The sequence below is a fragment of the Octopus sinensis genome, linkage group LG5 (genome assembly GCF_006345805.1).
Source record: "Octopus sinensis linkage group LG5, ASM634580v1, whole genome shotgun sequence".
In the NCBI taxonomy this organism is placed as follows: domain Eukaryota; kingdom Metazoa; phylum Mollusca; class Cephalopoda; order Octopoda; family Octopodidae; genus Octopus; species Octopus sinensis.
The window spans coordinates 89582017-89598423 of NC_043001.1; the positions used below are offsets into that span (position 1 = coordinate 89582017).

Below are 16407 nucleotides of genomic sequence, written 5' to 3' on the forward strand. Positions count from 1 at the left end.
ACCCACTACACTCACATTGTGGTTAGCGTTAGGAAGGGCATCCAGCTGTAGAAACACTGCCAGATCAGACTAGAGCCTGGTGCAGCCTCCTGGCTCCCAGACCCTGGTCGAACTGTCCAACCCATGCTAGCATGGAAAACAGACGTTAAACGATGATGATGATGATGAGAGAGAGAGAGAGAGAGAAAGGAGAGAAAAACTAAAGGCATTAGTAAGGATTGTTGTTAGCTCTCTGAAATGTAGTTTTAAGTTGGTGGAAAGAATGCTATCAGTACTTGCCACCTTGTTGAGTTGGATTGATCAGAGAAGTTTTTGCTCTTGGCAGCTGCTGTGTGTATGTGGTGAGGAGACTGGTGAAGAAGAAGAGTTTGGGAGGAGTTTTCTTTATGCAATTTTAAGTAAGATAGCTGGAAAGTGCGATGGCTTTTTCAGTAGGAGAGTACTGCTTTAGGCAGCCTGCAACCCATGGGACTTTCAGAATGGCATACCTAATAAAAAATTACCTTGAATTTTTTTAGCAGTGTGGCCTGCCTGATTATGAGCCATGCCTCATGTTGCCTGCTTCTTGATAAAAGTTGCCCACACCTGGCTTAGAGAGTGGTATTTGTTGAAAAATGGTGAATTGGAAGATTCTGTAAAGATGCTGTGTTAAGTACGTTGTTTTGATGATGACGACGACGTTATCCTTTCCTTTATCTATGTTAAAAGACAAAGACACTGATCTATCACAAGTAGATGTTTGCATGGGATAAATTGAACTTAGCATAGTAAGCTGGTTAATTTCACAATATTACCACTGGATGTTATATCACCTTGAACAACCTGATACAAGTAAGGTAGACTTGGCTATGGATACTACACAATACTGGTGAGAGGCTTTGATCCATTGACTTCCTAGCTGGTTGTTCTATAATGTAAAAATATTCTTGTATCAGTCATAATCATGATATGAGTGGTTTATCATCATCATCATCATCATTTAAAGCGGACGTTAAATGATGATGAGGATGATGATAAACCACTCATATCATGATTATGACTGATACAAGAATATTTTTACATTCTCCTCCTCTTTCTCTTTTAATAATTTTCTTCCATTTTATTCTCTTTGAAAGGAAATTCGACAAAAAGTCAGTGAGATGCGATTGGAGGCTGAGAAGGCATCAAAGACAAAATCTCAAATAATCGATGAGCTGCAAAACAGTAAAGTGCAGCAAGAAATGGAGATGAATAAATTGAACCGAAAAGTAGAGAGCCTCATTTTGAACATGGAAAAAACAATGGCTGATGTTGCAGCCTTCAAGAAGACCCAGTTCAATTTTGAAAAGAAACAATCACAGATTAAACATATGTTAAGTGATCTGACTGCACAAATTGAAAACATCCAAGATAAGACATCTGTAATTCCAGTTGAATTGAAAAATGTAAAAATAGAATCCGATAATTTGAGCAAGGGCTTGGCTGAAATTAACATGCGAGACAAAACGCTGCAACATAACTTGGAAACTATTAAACAAGAAGTTTTGTATGCACGTCAGAAGGTATGAAGTATTTTCCTTATCTTTAGGTACAACTTAGTAGTAATGATATAATAGCTGTTATTTTTGGCTAACTTTGACCAGTCTACTTGAGCTAACTTATAACTCAAATTTAACTGATCGAGGTATCCATTTCACTGGTATTTCTACAAAAGGTTAGTCTTCTTTTTACTTTATTTGATTTGTGGAGCATGATGTTTTGAAGTTTAGAAGCTAAAAACATGTGGCTTGACATTTGTAACTCTTTTGACACTAACCTGCCTGAGACCGTTCTTGGTTTTAGGATACAAACTTCCTACATTAACCCTTTAGCACTTAAACCAGTCATATCCAGCTAAAATAACTTACCTGTATTATTTTCAAACTGGCCAGATCTGGCCTCTCTCACTTACCTACAATATTCTAAAGGTAAGCAATCATATATCCGATATCTCAAAGATACAAGATAATACCTGATTAATTCAAACTAATGTGAATAAATAAGTATTACATTAGACAGAGAAATCTGAATGATAAAGGGTTAAAGTGATCTAAATTAAAATCTTCCATCAAATTTTAGTTTGATCCATGTTCCAAACACCAGCTTGATAAAGGTAAATCTATTTTACAAAATTCATTACTTTCAGAATTGATTGAAACAAAAGCAGTGTATTTCAACATAAATATTGTAACTAACGGGTTAATATATAGAGAAGAGTTTACTGAAAGAGTTTTATCACATTTTTGAGTAGCTTCTAAAAAACAGTCGTGTTTGTCTTTTTCTATTCTATTTCTTCCATATTTCTCTTCCTTCCTTCCTTAATTTTGGGATATGGTCAGTAATTTTGCTCTATGGAAACTTAGAAACTCGTATTGCTTAGTTTTTTTGAATTGTTAATGTAAAACTACATTTTCTTAGCTCAATGGCCACTTGCGTTTTAGTTAAGATCAACGTATATAGTTAACGATTTGAAAAACTCTCGTTACACACATACACACATCATCATCATCATCGTTTAACGTCCGCTTTCCATGCTGGCATGGGTTGGGCGGTTTGACTGAGGACTGGCAAGCCAGATGGCTGCACCAGGCTCCAGTCTGATCTGGCAGAGTTTCCTAATGACAACCACTCCGAGAGTGTAGTGGGTGCTTTTACGTGGATACTGTGGATAAGATTGCTGAGTAATGGGAAGAACTGGAACCATCAACTGTATCTTCATTAACCTTGTTAATGAAGACACTAGCAAACAGTATCTAATATACAGCATGACAACAAATGGTGTCTAATGCTACATAATAATAAATAATATCAAATGCAACATCATAATAAATGATATGTAATCCTAAATGAAAACAAACATGTAATGGTTGTTTTTATATTTTTCTTATATTGCTTAGTCCAAGGAGGAGGAGGAGGAGGAGGAAGGGAAGAAACCATGATCTTTTTCGGGCCTCTGAGACTGGTGGGAGGAAAGCAAGAAAGAAAGAATTTATTCTCAGACCAGAGATCTGGCTGAAATGCTTACAACAGAATGAACTGTGTTAAAGGCATCCAAGGATCAGATTTTGTAGTGGTGTTAAACTGGGTAACACTGTATATAATGCTACTTGGTAGCTCATAATGTTATTATTACATGGTTACAGACTGAGAAAAGACTTCCGTGTTTTTAATTACATATGTCTGTGTGCGTGTGTATTAGTTTTCATTATTGTACAAAATTATAGGTGTACTGTTGATTGCATTGACATCCACAGCACATGGCTGATACCTATTTTCTTAAATAGAACTTGTATATCCTTGCTCTTAAAATATGAAAAGCAAAGTTAAACCAATAACATATGATAGGACAACTACATATGCACACAACCTCTATTTATCGATTCACACATATGTGTATATGTATGTGTGTGTATAGGAAGGGCATCCAGCCATAAAAACCATGCCAAAACTGATGCTGAAGCCTAGTGCAGTCTTCTGCCTAGCTAGCTTCTGTCAAATTGTCCAACTCATGCCAGCATGGAAAGTGGATGTTAAATGATGATGATGATGATATATATCATCATAATTTTAATATTTACTTTTCCATGCTTACAAAAGTCAGAAAAACTTTGTCAAGGCCAGATTTTCTATGGCCAGATGCTCCCTCCCTGTTTCCAAGTGTACCACCAAGTCTACATCATCAATCTCTTTGATAGCCTCTCATTCCTCTAACACCCTTATCGCTCATCTACCATTCATTCCCCACCACTAGTTGCCTATCACTCAACCCATTCTTTACCTTTCATGACAGCCACAATTATTCCCTCTTGCTCATCTCTCAATCTCACTGTACCAAGTTGTTGGTGAGACTATGGATGACTGTGGATCTCTTTTGTTCTCCATACAGAGCATTCCATTACAACCAAAGATGTCACTGCTCTTATCTGACCCTTTCACAAGTATTCCACCCACTCTTTGATCCTTAATACCTTTTCTTTCTCCTTGTCTATTGTGAGGCATATGCTTAAGAGACCTCATCATAAAAAAACACAGAATCTTCAATAGCCTCTCTAAGAGTTAGTATAATGTAATGCTATCCCACTGTAAATATAGTCTCCAAGAATAAAGAGCACGGTAGTGAATTAGAGATAAATAGGGTAGCACTAAATGGGATATTATTCTGTGTGTGTATATGATATATATATATATATTGATAGAAATGGTAAGACAATAAAAGAATGAAAGAGACCTCAATATTATGTAAATAGAGGAATTTATCTGTAAATGTAATATGTGACAATTATTTGGTAGCCATGATAAAACTCCGAGTTTTGGATGTCGGGATGGAAATCCATGCCGCCATCTCTTCAGTTATCCGGCCATTGGAAAAATGCTATGAAAATGACTGTTAAACAAAGGGAAATTACTGTATGATAGACCGTTATTAAGACAAAAGAGCTATTTGAATGACCGCTAAGTAAGGGGAGGGAGTAAAAATATTCATGGTATTCGCATAAGCGCGCATGCCCATACCTACACATGCACGCCCGCACACCTACATACATGTGCCTATAAGTATACATTCATCTACCCTCACTTGAAACACACACATCCTCACCCACACCATTTGCCAAAAAATATATATATATACAAAAAGGTTCATACGCACATCTATATATGCACATGCACAAGAAAAAACAGGGCTAAGGGCAACAATACTGAAAAAAGTGTAAAGAAGTATAAAAAAATAAGCAATAAGAGTAAAACACGTCTATATATGCACATTTTATATATATATATATCTATATTATAAATCTGAAATGCGAAAAGTTTGTTTGTTTGTCTGGTTTTGGCATTGAGAATGGGTTAAAGGCCACTAGATCCCGTCGGATCGACTCCAAAATTTACAGTGACATGTAAAATGAGGTGAGGATGCGAGTGGGCTAGGTTAGAAATCCCCATCTTAAAAGGTGTCGTTGCTAGGGCCAAAAACGCACTTTGACAAGTCTACTTTCATTCTTGTATGTATCTGTCTTCCTCCATCACTCATTCTCTTTCCTCCCTTCCCATCAATTTCTATATATAATGTTTCACAGCGTCTAACTCCCTTACCTTCACATTCTCTTTATAACGTTGTTTCACAGCGTTCTATATCTCCCCCTCCCCACCTTCGACAGCGCTTTCACACTCTCTCTCTCTCTCTCTACGTCTGTCTGCATTCACAGAGAGAATTATCATCGCCACCACCACCACACTATCATGAGAACAAATATTATGAATCAGATATTTATTGGGTTAATTTATATATATGTGTGTGTGTATTCTATATATAAATATGTATATATAATGTAGGTTATAAAATGAGATAGGGGTTGAAAATTCAACCCACCATGGGATAATATATATCCAATATACTGCAAGATAGGTACCCAACAAATTTAATACATAGATTTAACAATTGTCAAACAATCAGTTCATCTATTGCATTATATGGGTAAAGGTAATATATTACCGTAAATTAATACTACAAAATTAGAGAATGGAGAAATATACTTAAATCAGTAAAACATCAACTATCCGATGATACTCAATCCATACTTTAATACACCATTACATATGAGTAAAGGCAATACATAAAATGAAATAGATATACAGTAATAGTAAAAAGATAAAGAGATATAAGTAAAAAATTTTTTTCAAATATAATATGCAAATAAATCAAAACTGACAGCTGTTTCGAAACAGCTGTCAGTTTTGATATATATAATGTATTATACAAAGTGTATATATCTGTATTTATGTATATTAAACTTTTTAATACTTTTTGATGGTTATATATATTTTTAAAAAAATTATAAATATGAATTAATAATTTAAATTTTTCAATTTTATATTTTATATATTTTGTATATTATATTTTATTTTTATATTTGGTTTATGTTTTTCACTGTTTGATTTGCCTAATAGCGGTTTTATCTGTAATTTAATTTATATATATATAATTTGTATACATTTGTATATATAATGCGTACACACCATATATATATAATGCGTATATATATATATATATATATATATATATATATATATACGCATTATATATATATGTGTGTGTATATATATATATATATATATATAATGTGTGCATTATGTGGTCGGTTGTGCTGAAAATATGCACACCTATGTTAAAAGTGGCTGGCGAGTTTGCATGGCAACTATTTTTTTCCTCAAATGAAAGGCCTGACCTCTAGGACAAAATTCCTCATCTTATAAAATGTGGCCCGAGTAGACCCGAATGAAATCAGATTATATTAACCAAAATGTGAAAAGGGGTCTAAATGGGGCTGGAAGGGGATTAAAATTTACAGGAGCGGGTGTTTAGGAATTCTCTGTTACATCAAGCTAAAAAATCTGCGCAAGCCTTTAAATCTTCAATGTGTTGCCGTCCATGATGAAGAAGTTTTGAATGCTTGCCATGGTGAGTTTACTGTTGTGAGAAAGAGTCACTTCAAAACTTGGTGTTTAGGAATTTTCTTTTACATTAAGTTCAAAATTTTACGCCCGCCGTTAAACTGCCACTACGTTGCTGTCCGTCGTTAAGAAATGCCAGCCATGGTGACTCTACTATCCTCAGATTCTATCCCTTCAAACTTTGGTTTCCAATATTTTTTTAATTTTTATTCAGCTTGCAAGTTCGTCTGTCCCCTTTAATTGTTAGTGTTTTGCTGTCTGCATCGAAGCAGACCTTTCCGTTGTCACTGCCTGATATTTATGATTGATCTTTCAAAATATTTTATTTCTCAACTTACTCAAGATCTTTTGTTGTTTATAAATGGGAGAGAGATAGATAGAGAAAGATAGAGAGTAAGAGAAAGCAAGGGAGAGTCCGAGAGAAAGGAAGAGTAAGAGAGTGGGAAAGTGAGAGAGAAACAAAGAGGGAAAATGTGGTGATAAAAAACAGAAAGGAAACAACAGAAAGTAAGAACCACACTCTTACCCGTGCGTAGAGCGGGTCACCTTAAGCTAGTATATATATATATATATATATATTATATGTATATATGTATATATGTATGTATGTATATATGTATGTATGTATATATGTATGTATCTATATATTTATATATATATATATATATATATATATATATAAAATTTTCTTAAACAAGAATAAATTTGTATTCTACAAAAGTATAGAGTAATTCCTCGGATTAATGTAAAATTGTTTATGTTATAATTGAACAAAAAAACAAATATTAATATATATATATGTGTGTGTGTGTGTATATATATATCTATATACACACATACACTCACAACATTTACTGTCTTTTACATTATATATAATGATTTATAATACTATACCTTGAATACTGTGTAGACTTGGATCTCTGTTGACAGGTCACTAATATATCATGGTTGCTACATAACTGAAGTCTACAAATCTCATCAAAAGTTGTGTTGTCTCATTAGTGTAGTGGATGGCACAGCTTTATGGTTTACAGCAGATGTGGTACCAAAATATTCCAGATAATGTTACAACTTTTTGCTATCTTCTTCTAAAGTGTGTGCGCATACATATGTACATATGCACACACACACGTTTGATGTTAGGTCAAGGATTTGCCTATTTGAATATTATGTAGTTACATTTTCAGAATATACTATGTTTTGGTGGAGATATTTGTAGTTGAGTGGTCAGTTGAGTTTCTGTAGTTTTATGTTTGAGTGTTGAAAATTTCTTGGAATGAGTTGCATTTTTTGCAGTTGATATTGGATAGGACTGGGCAAGATTTGGGTTGAATTAAAGACTGACTGAGTGGTGTTGAAAATTGGGTGATATTTATGTAATCTGGAGAAATGCTTTCTGATTAGGTTGAGGAAATATTTAACCCTTTTGTTACCAACCTGGCCGAAACCAGCTCTGGCTCTGTAGTACAAATATCTTATTTTCATAAGTTTTGAATTAAAATCTTCCACCAAACCTTAGTCGCAATTTATGTTCCTAACACTAGCTTAATGATAACTAAGTTATTTCACTAAATTCTTTGTTATATTTAAAATTGATTGAAAGAAACACAGAGCATCTCAAAATAAATACAGTAACAAAAGGGTTAATGTTGGTTGTGGTTACTTGTAAATTGCATGGTGAGTTGTACTAGGTGATTTTCATTTTTCTATTCTTAGTTTTAAGCTTTGTGATGGGATGTAGTTGACGTTTTCTTTGGAATCACTTAGTATAAGGATATTGTATGAGTATTCATTTTTTATTAAGGCAAGCTTTGAGGAAAATATTTCTCGGGTTTATTGCTTATGGAGGGTTATATCATTGAAAGATGTATATTTGTTGGGTTATTTTGTTAGATTTTCAAAATAAAATTTTTGCAAGGTGTGTCTAGAGTAAATTAATTATACACTTTTTCTATGTTCGTATTCACTGAGATTTTCACATTGGAGCCTTTCAGCAGAGAAGCCCTCATGAATATGTTTGTGGCTCAGGGATTCATGTTTTTGACAATGGGAAGCTTTCGTTCATGTAAAGGCCTCCTTCAACAAATTGTGATTTAGTGTTAAGAGTGTATAATTAAAATAGGCCAACCAGTTCACTTACCTCAGTGGATTTGTATGACTCCAAACTTATGGGAGAGTGTTTAACAGGATTTCTCTTTATCCTTACATTTCCATTGTTTGAAGAGGTAGATTTCTGACATGTATAATGTTCATGTCTTGTGCTGAGATAGTGGTGAATTGGTTGGCATGTGAAATTGTGAAATTACAAGGAATTCCTTTGAAATCAGTGTTTCGGCTTTTATGTTTCATGGATCTACCTCAAGAGAGAGATCAACCACTGAAGTTGACAACAGTATGGTTGCTATGTGCAATTAAGGATTATGAGGACAAAAAAGGCAGGCTAGTTTATAAGAAATAGCTATAGAGATGCTTAAAATATCTGAAGCAGAGTATGTGCTAGTTACTGATATAATCAGATAGTATAAGAGCTTTTTGTATGCAATATGTAGCACATTATCATCAAATGCTTCTAAGGCAAAAGAAATACACAAGAAAGACCAATTACAGATTAATTAAATTGTTGGATCAGTTTACGAAAGTCTTCAACAATCCCAAATCTTGTCCAGTCTTATCCAATATAAATTGTAAAGAAACGTAACTCATTCCAAGAAATCCTCAACATTTGATTCTACCAGTATAGTAACTCAACTACAAATACCTTCACCATAACATAGTATAATATGCTGTTAGCATAACCATATGCTCTTCAAATAGGCAAATCCTTGACCTAACTCCAAACAAATTCAAAGTTTGCTTTAAGCAACATCTGAGCACACATTTAGAAATATTTACAGAAAACATGAAGCCAAGTAAGCACATTTGGAAAACTTGAAACACTCCAACACTTCACATTCCATTACTTAGACATTAAACTTCAGGCTCTAAATTCTGTTCCCTCTCCATTACAGAAAGGAAAGCAGTTCTCTTCAACAAATAAAACTTCAAAACAGAGTTAATCTCATTCTGTAGACAGAAAATCCTCCCTCTTTTGAAATGTCTTTAACCCACACAGATAATAGCACACCACTACTAACCCTCATACAACTTCCTACAACCTCCATATTATCCCTACTGCACACATATTTTATCTTGCCCAAATAGCTATATATGAATATGCAGATGTGTGTATGTATACACTGTTATATTTGTATGACTTTAAACTGCATCCAGTGGTAGGGCTCTGGTTCAGGAGACCTCAGGATTTTCACAGTGTAGAAGCATCTCTTAGCCACTATTGCTCTTAGGTCTACTCTGACTCGGAGAAGCAGCACGTGTCAGGGTCCCAGATAATGGTTAGTATTATGGTTTGCCTACCTATACATGTGAAGACTGGATTCGGTGGACTTTGCAGAGGAAACCTTTATGGTTCAATGGAGGGGAAGACAGCTGTAGCAATACACTGTGGAGTGCAGAGAGCAAAATGATACAAGACATCTTGGTTATTGTTTAACACCAGATTAATCCTGATCCATTAGCCTTATTATCAAAAATTTTCCATTCATCACCATTGTAGCTTTTATTTAGACATAGACTATCTAAGGCTATATAATCAAATGTATCCTTTCTTTTTTAAGACAGTAGAATGTGATTTCTAACAGATGCAGAAACCAGCTATAGACTCTTACATTGACTTTTGTTTGTCAATGTTATAGTTTCTCTGTTAACATTAACTCTTGATGGTTAAAAACAACAGAAATAGTCATACATGTAAAGAAAAAGGCAAACACATTACCTGAATGCACTGGTGTATCAAGATAAGATGTTGGTGGTGGTAGATGGAAATGAGAAAATCTTTATTTGGCTCATAAAAACACGAGCAGGCACATTAAACACACAATTGCTCCTGATTTAGAAACATAAAAATTGTCTACACTCTCCTAGTATATCTGGAACTTGAAAGAGTATGGAATGAGCAAAACCAAAATAATTGATTAATAGCCTTTATATAGTCAACCTAAGAGTAATGCAAATGTATCAGAGGACAGACAGATGGACACACGCATGCATGCACACACACAAATTGAAAGAGAATGAAAAGCCAGTAATCAATAGAACTTTTGATTGTTTTACCATATCATCCTAAACTGCTTTCACAATTAATATTTGTTGCTAGGAGTAGGGTGTGTGTGTGAATGTGCTCTGACCAATCCTAATTTGGTTCATATCAGTTAACTTAGTTTTATTTGTCCTTTTTTATTTTGTATGTGTAGTTATCTGAAAGTGGTACCCCCTTCCACACATCCCGTTCTTCTAACAACAACAAATAATAATTGTTTGTAACATAAGCACAATGCTATAAATTTGGTGAGAGTGGGGTTAGTTGATTAAAATGGTGTCAGTACTTGATTGATATTTTATTTTATTGACCCAATGAAAGGCAAGGATTTGAACTCAAAAACCAGACTAAATACTGCCAATCTATTGCCCTTCGAACAACAAATAATCTTTATTGATATGATTTATTGAGACTTTTCTTTAGACTATATATTCATGATGTTTATTTCAAAATCATTGCTGCTGGCATGAAAACATACATAGTATATGCTGTAAAGTGGTTGGCATTAAGAAGAGCATCCAACCATAGCAACCATTTCAAATCATACTGGAATACAGTGCTGTTCTTGGGACCAATGGATCCTATCAAACCATCCAACCCATGCCAATATGGAACATGAACATTAAATGATGATGATATCTCTGATTTCTGTTGTCTTTTTCATGGATGTGTATATGTACATGATTCCAGACCAGATTCAAAGTAATGGTAGTAAGTCCTTAAACATACGTTTAGTGGATAAGGACATTATTGGCTGGATATGTACAAGCACATATCCAGAAATAAAAGAGCTAATGATATCCAGAAAATGAATAGAATGAGATGTGTTGTAGATATAAATATTGTAAATATACACATTAGACCTGAAGTTTATAGCCTGGGTAAATTATAATCATATTAACATCTCATCTAGTCCTTATCCACTAAATCCCTAGTACATACACATGTACAGGAACGAAATTCCTGATGATGTTCAGAAGTTGCATGAAATGAAATGTGATGTTGTTATAAATATTGTAAATATGCACTTTAAAGCTGAAGTTTATAGACTGGATAAATTATAATCATCATCATCATCATCGTTTAACGTCCGTTCTCCATGCTAGCATGGGTTGGACGGTTCGACCGGGGATCTGGGAAGCCAGAAGGCTGCACCAGGCTCCAGTCTTATCTGGCAGTGTTTCTACAGCTGGATGCCCTTCCTAACGCCAACCACTCCGTGAGTGTAGTGGGTGCTTTTTACGTGCCACCTGCACAGGTGCCAGGCGAGGCTGGCAATGGCCACGGTCGGATTGGTGTATTTTATGTGCCACCGGCACGGAAGCCAGACGAGGCGGTGCTGGCATCGGCCACGAGTCGGATGGTGCTTTTTACGTACCACCAGACCAGGGATCCTGGCTGGTTCAATTCGATTTCGATTTCGCTTGCCCCAACATGTCTTCGCAATAATCTTATTAAGAATTCATCTAAGACATTTAGATATTTAGTAATAATTGATTTATCAAAATAATATAAGAATGGTTATTCTCCTTACATATTTAGGTGGGATGGTGATGGGAAATATATGAAATTTGTACTCAAATCTTTCACAAATTAAACTGGAAATTTGAAATAATGATTTCTAAGATTGATATAAAACAGCACATTTTGAGGGAAAGGTTTGATTTGGTTGACTCCAGTATTTTACTGGTGTATATTTAATTGACTCTGGAGAGATGAAAGACAGTTTTACAGTGAAATTTGGACTTAAAAAAGGCGCTATAATGCTGAAAGTAATTCATTCTGATACCTTTTACAATACTGGAGATTTTTAGATATTGTAAGGTAAACTTTCAAATGACTCAGATAATTTTTATAGATACTGTGAGATTATGCATGCACAGCTGTTGTTAATATTATTGTTCTTTTCCATTTCCAGCTGGAACCAGAAATAAAGGCAGTACGAAAGACACAAGAGAGTCTAATAGAGGACTTGACGCATATCCGTAGCAACAGTGATGTGCACAACAAGCAGTATTCAGAACTGCAGATGAATGTCAGACAAATTGCAGAAGATGCAACAGAGGCCATTAGCAGCATGAAGACCTTGAAATCACAGACAGTAAATAATCTGCAGCTTATCAAGAATATTAAGCTGGAATTGAACAAACTAAAGGATCCAGAAGTAAGCTAATCTACTTTTAGTTTGTAATGTTTGTCTGGTGTTAGCTAGATAGGTATGCAAATTTATCATTTCATCATTTGCCATCTAACTTACTTTTGACTGATTACTAAGTTAGCCTTTCTAATTTATTTAGATTGGTTATTGTCATCTTGTTACATATGCTTATACCAAAACCTATCTTTTGTCTGGCTACCATCCCATGTTCATTCCATTCACTTTTAGCTGAAAGCCATTACAAAGATCCACTATACCTCATGTCACCTAATACATGGACCACTACAAAGGTTCACTATCTGTGCATCAATACAATAAAGTACAGATTGATCTGTACTTTATTACAGATGAACCACCATTTAATGCAACCAGTCAAAGTATATTGATTGGAGTATAATGAGAGAGACCTGGGCTTTCATTGTTAGCTTAATCAAACTGATTAAGTGTATTTATGCCTATATGTCTTCTGCAAGAATTTTTCTTTGTGACAAATTACAGTAAGTAGCCTTCTTACAGGTCCAAATATACTCAAGCATATTTGAACTGGTAACAAGTTTATATCAATACAATAATGAATGTATCATACAGATAAGAAAGTAATATTTTGAATGTAGTATAGTTGTGAAAACAGCAGAAAGGTTGGGTATTTTACATTTATATGACAGAAAAAGTTGTCAGCAGACAGCCGCAGGATTCAAACCCACACCTCTTAGATACCAGCTGAGTGCTCTACCATTAAGCTAAACTGCCTGTTGACAACCTTTTTAGTCATATAAGAGTAAAATATCCAATCTTTCTGCTGTTTCCACAGCTATACTGTATTTGAAATATTACTTTCTTGTCTTACGATACACATTTGACGCTTCCAAAAACAAACAAAAAGATGTTTGTTTACATATGTTGTTGCAATAATGAATGTATTGGTTTTTAAAGCTGGTTGTTCAGGTTTCTAGATGCCTTGTTTAAGAGTACAACACAATAGCTCTAAAAGTGTTGTAATTTGTTTGAAGCATTGCAGTATGTATAAATAAGGTGTTTGAAAAAGAAAAAGACCTTTGATCTATGCAGGTGAGGAGTTAGGCAAAGTATATGTAAGGCTTTGTCAATCAATAACAACAAAGAAAATAGATATTATATTATTTTACATAGGTTATTTAATGATTGTATGATATTTCAGAAAAAAGTTCCCCACTTCAAATATAAGAAAATATAATTAAAGAGTATGGAGAAATGTATTGTTACCAAGTCATTCTTGTATGTTGTTGAATGGCTTACTAGAAAGAGCACATTTCTCCATTCTCTGATTATTTATTTTCTTCTGTGAAAAAGGGATGTTTTTTCTAAACTATTTCATAAGATCAGTAGACAACCTGTGTAAGGTAATATAAAATCTCTTCTCTTTGTTTTCATTTATTGACATGACCTTATATATTTTGTCTAACTCCTCACCTACATTGCTCAAAGGTTTTTTCCAACATTTATCTCATTTACAAAAGCTGGTGGTGGTAAAGTTTGAGCATGCAATCATATGGTCTGTAGTCCAGCACTTTTACCTTATAGCCATTCTCTGACAAAAGTTTACTTGGAATGCTTGTGATTTCCAATAAATTTCCACAACAAAGTTTTGATTTTATTTTAATTTCTAATTTTTTGAAATAGTCTCGAATAAACCTGAAGATTGAAGCTGAGCGAAAAGAAACCAGACAGGATATCGACATGTTGAAGACACAGTTGAAAGAAGAACATACTCGCTCCTTGAATACGGCCAATGAGATGGAGAAAATCATTAAATCTTTATCATCAGTCACCATGATGCAAAATGACATTAAAGCACAGTTAGAGGAGATGTCATTAAAAGTGAGCGATCTGCAGAATGACATCAGTACCTTGAAGATATCACAGGTAAAATAATCATGGTAGTGTATCTGTGTGATGATAACAGGGTGGATATTAACCAAATAAGGACTGTATGTAGATGGTGACAGGATAGGTGCAGTGAGTAGTTGTTGGGTATATTTCCTATTTCTAGCAAATTGAGTAACCCTGTAGATGGGGTGGCTTTATATGTTCCCCTACAATGCAGTGTATTACCATTGAAACATGAGATGTTTTCCTTTTTTCTTTCTCTCCCCAGGGGCCGATTTCGAAAATCAAAGAAATAGAAAACAAACAAGAACTTCTGCAGACAATGTTAAACAGTGCTATGAAACAAATCGAAGAGAACAAGAACAACCAGTTATTGTTCAGTGCATCACAGACTCCAAACCTTCAGAGAGATGTTGTTGATAAACTGGCTATGCGTATCAACGAATTAGAGACAAGCTTTGGGGAAATGAAGAATAATCAGAAAAATATGAAACTGGGACTTCATTTGGTTAGTGACATATTTACATCTCTTCCTACTGACTCTCTTTACTGTTTTTACAAATGAATACGTTTGCCTTTCTCTAAACAACCTTATTTTATTGTCATCTGTTGATACTCTCTGTTTTTCAGTGTATGTATGTGTGTGTGTATGTGTGGGTGTCTTGGTGACCTTGGGTAGAGACATAAGCAGACCACATTGACCGTCATGAGCAGGGTTCAATCTCACCCTGGACCTGCATTAAGGGGTCTTACTAAAATTTTAGGCTGTGTGGTAAGTAGCTTGCTTACCAACCACATGGTTTTGGGTTCAATCCCACTGCATGGCACCTTGAGTGTCTTCTACTATAGCCTCGGGCCGACCAAAGCCTTGCGAGTAGATTTGGTAGATGGAAACTGAAAGAAGTCTATTGTATATATGTATATGTGTGTATGTGCTACATATTTTGGTCTTCTGTCATCTTCATAAGGCTCAGCATTTTGAGATCAGCTTTCAATATTTCATCCTCCTCATCCATATGCATCACATGACTAAGCCAGCAGTCTCCTCTCTTGCACACTGCATATAATTCCTCTTATGCCCACAACACACCAGTGCTCTATCATACATGCATATCTCATGGAACATACCAGCTTCGTTCCTCTCCAGCTTTCACATGTCCTAAGCATTCAGATATAAATTTTTTCTTATAATGTACCTGAAGAGGTATTCTTAGTTTGCTTCAGATACCAAGCACTGGAGGGGATCAACTGAACCCTGTAGATCCCTTCTTTATAAACATGTACTCTTGTGCAATTAGAAATAATTATTTTTGCTGTTGTATCTTACTTTAGTTGTTGCTTAATTAAATAAAAAAAACCCAATGTTAGTTTGCCTTCTATAGGTTTTTACCCCAGGTTCTATTTGAATTTAGTCAGAGAAACATCCATTTGGTATACATTATATCCAATGTTTGTCACAAAACTTTTCTTTTTTTTCAAGACTTTCTCATTGTTGACCTCCTGTGCATAATCTATGTACTTTTCATACAGTTATGGTGATTTTTTCTGATGAGTTGTAGTGTACCTGAGTCCTGCATACAATTAGTTCATTATTATTATTTTTTATCCTGATGATACTTATACACATGGATGAATTTAAGCTCAGTATCAGGATCCAATAAAACAATGTATTTAGTGTCATATGAGGAGGAGGAGACCCTCCTCCGGTCATGAATGACCATGGGATTGCACCTAGAAAGTTACCCTCCGAAGCACAAGT

At 34.8% G+C, this 16407-nt stretch overlaps 1 protein-coding gene across 1 annotated transcript in view; it reads left to right on the forward strand.

The window, feature by feature from the left end:
* LOC115212214 (myosin-9-like) overlaps window positions 1-16407 on the forward strand; it is a 37563-nt gene that overhangs the window by 17368 nt on the left and 3788 nt on the right. The window contains exons 4-7 of the mRNA XM_036502917.1: window positions 1116-1541; window positions 12543-12788; window positions 14442-14684; window positions 14917-15156. Of these exons, the coding sequence (XP_036358810.1) occupies window positions 1116-1541; window positions 12543-12788; window positions 14442-14684; window positions 14917-15156 (1155 nt within the window). The remainder of the gene's footprint in view (window positions 1-1115; window positions 1542-12542; window positions 12789-14441; window positions 14685-14916; window positions 15157-16407) is intronic.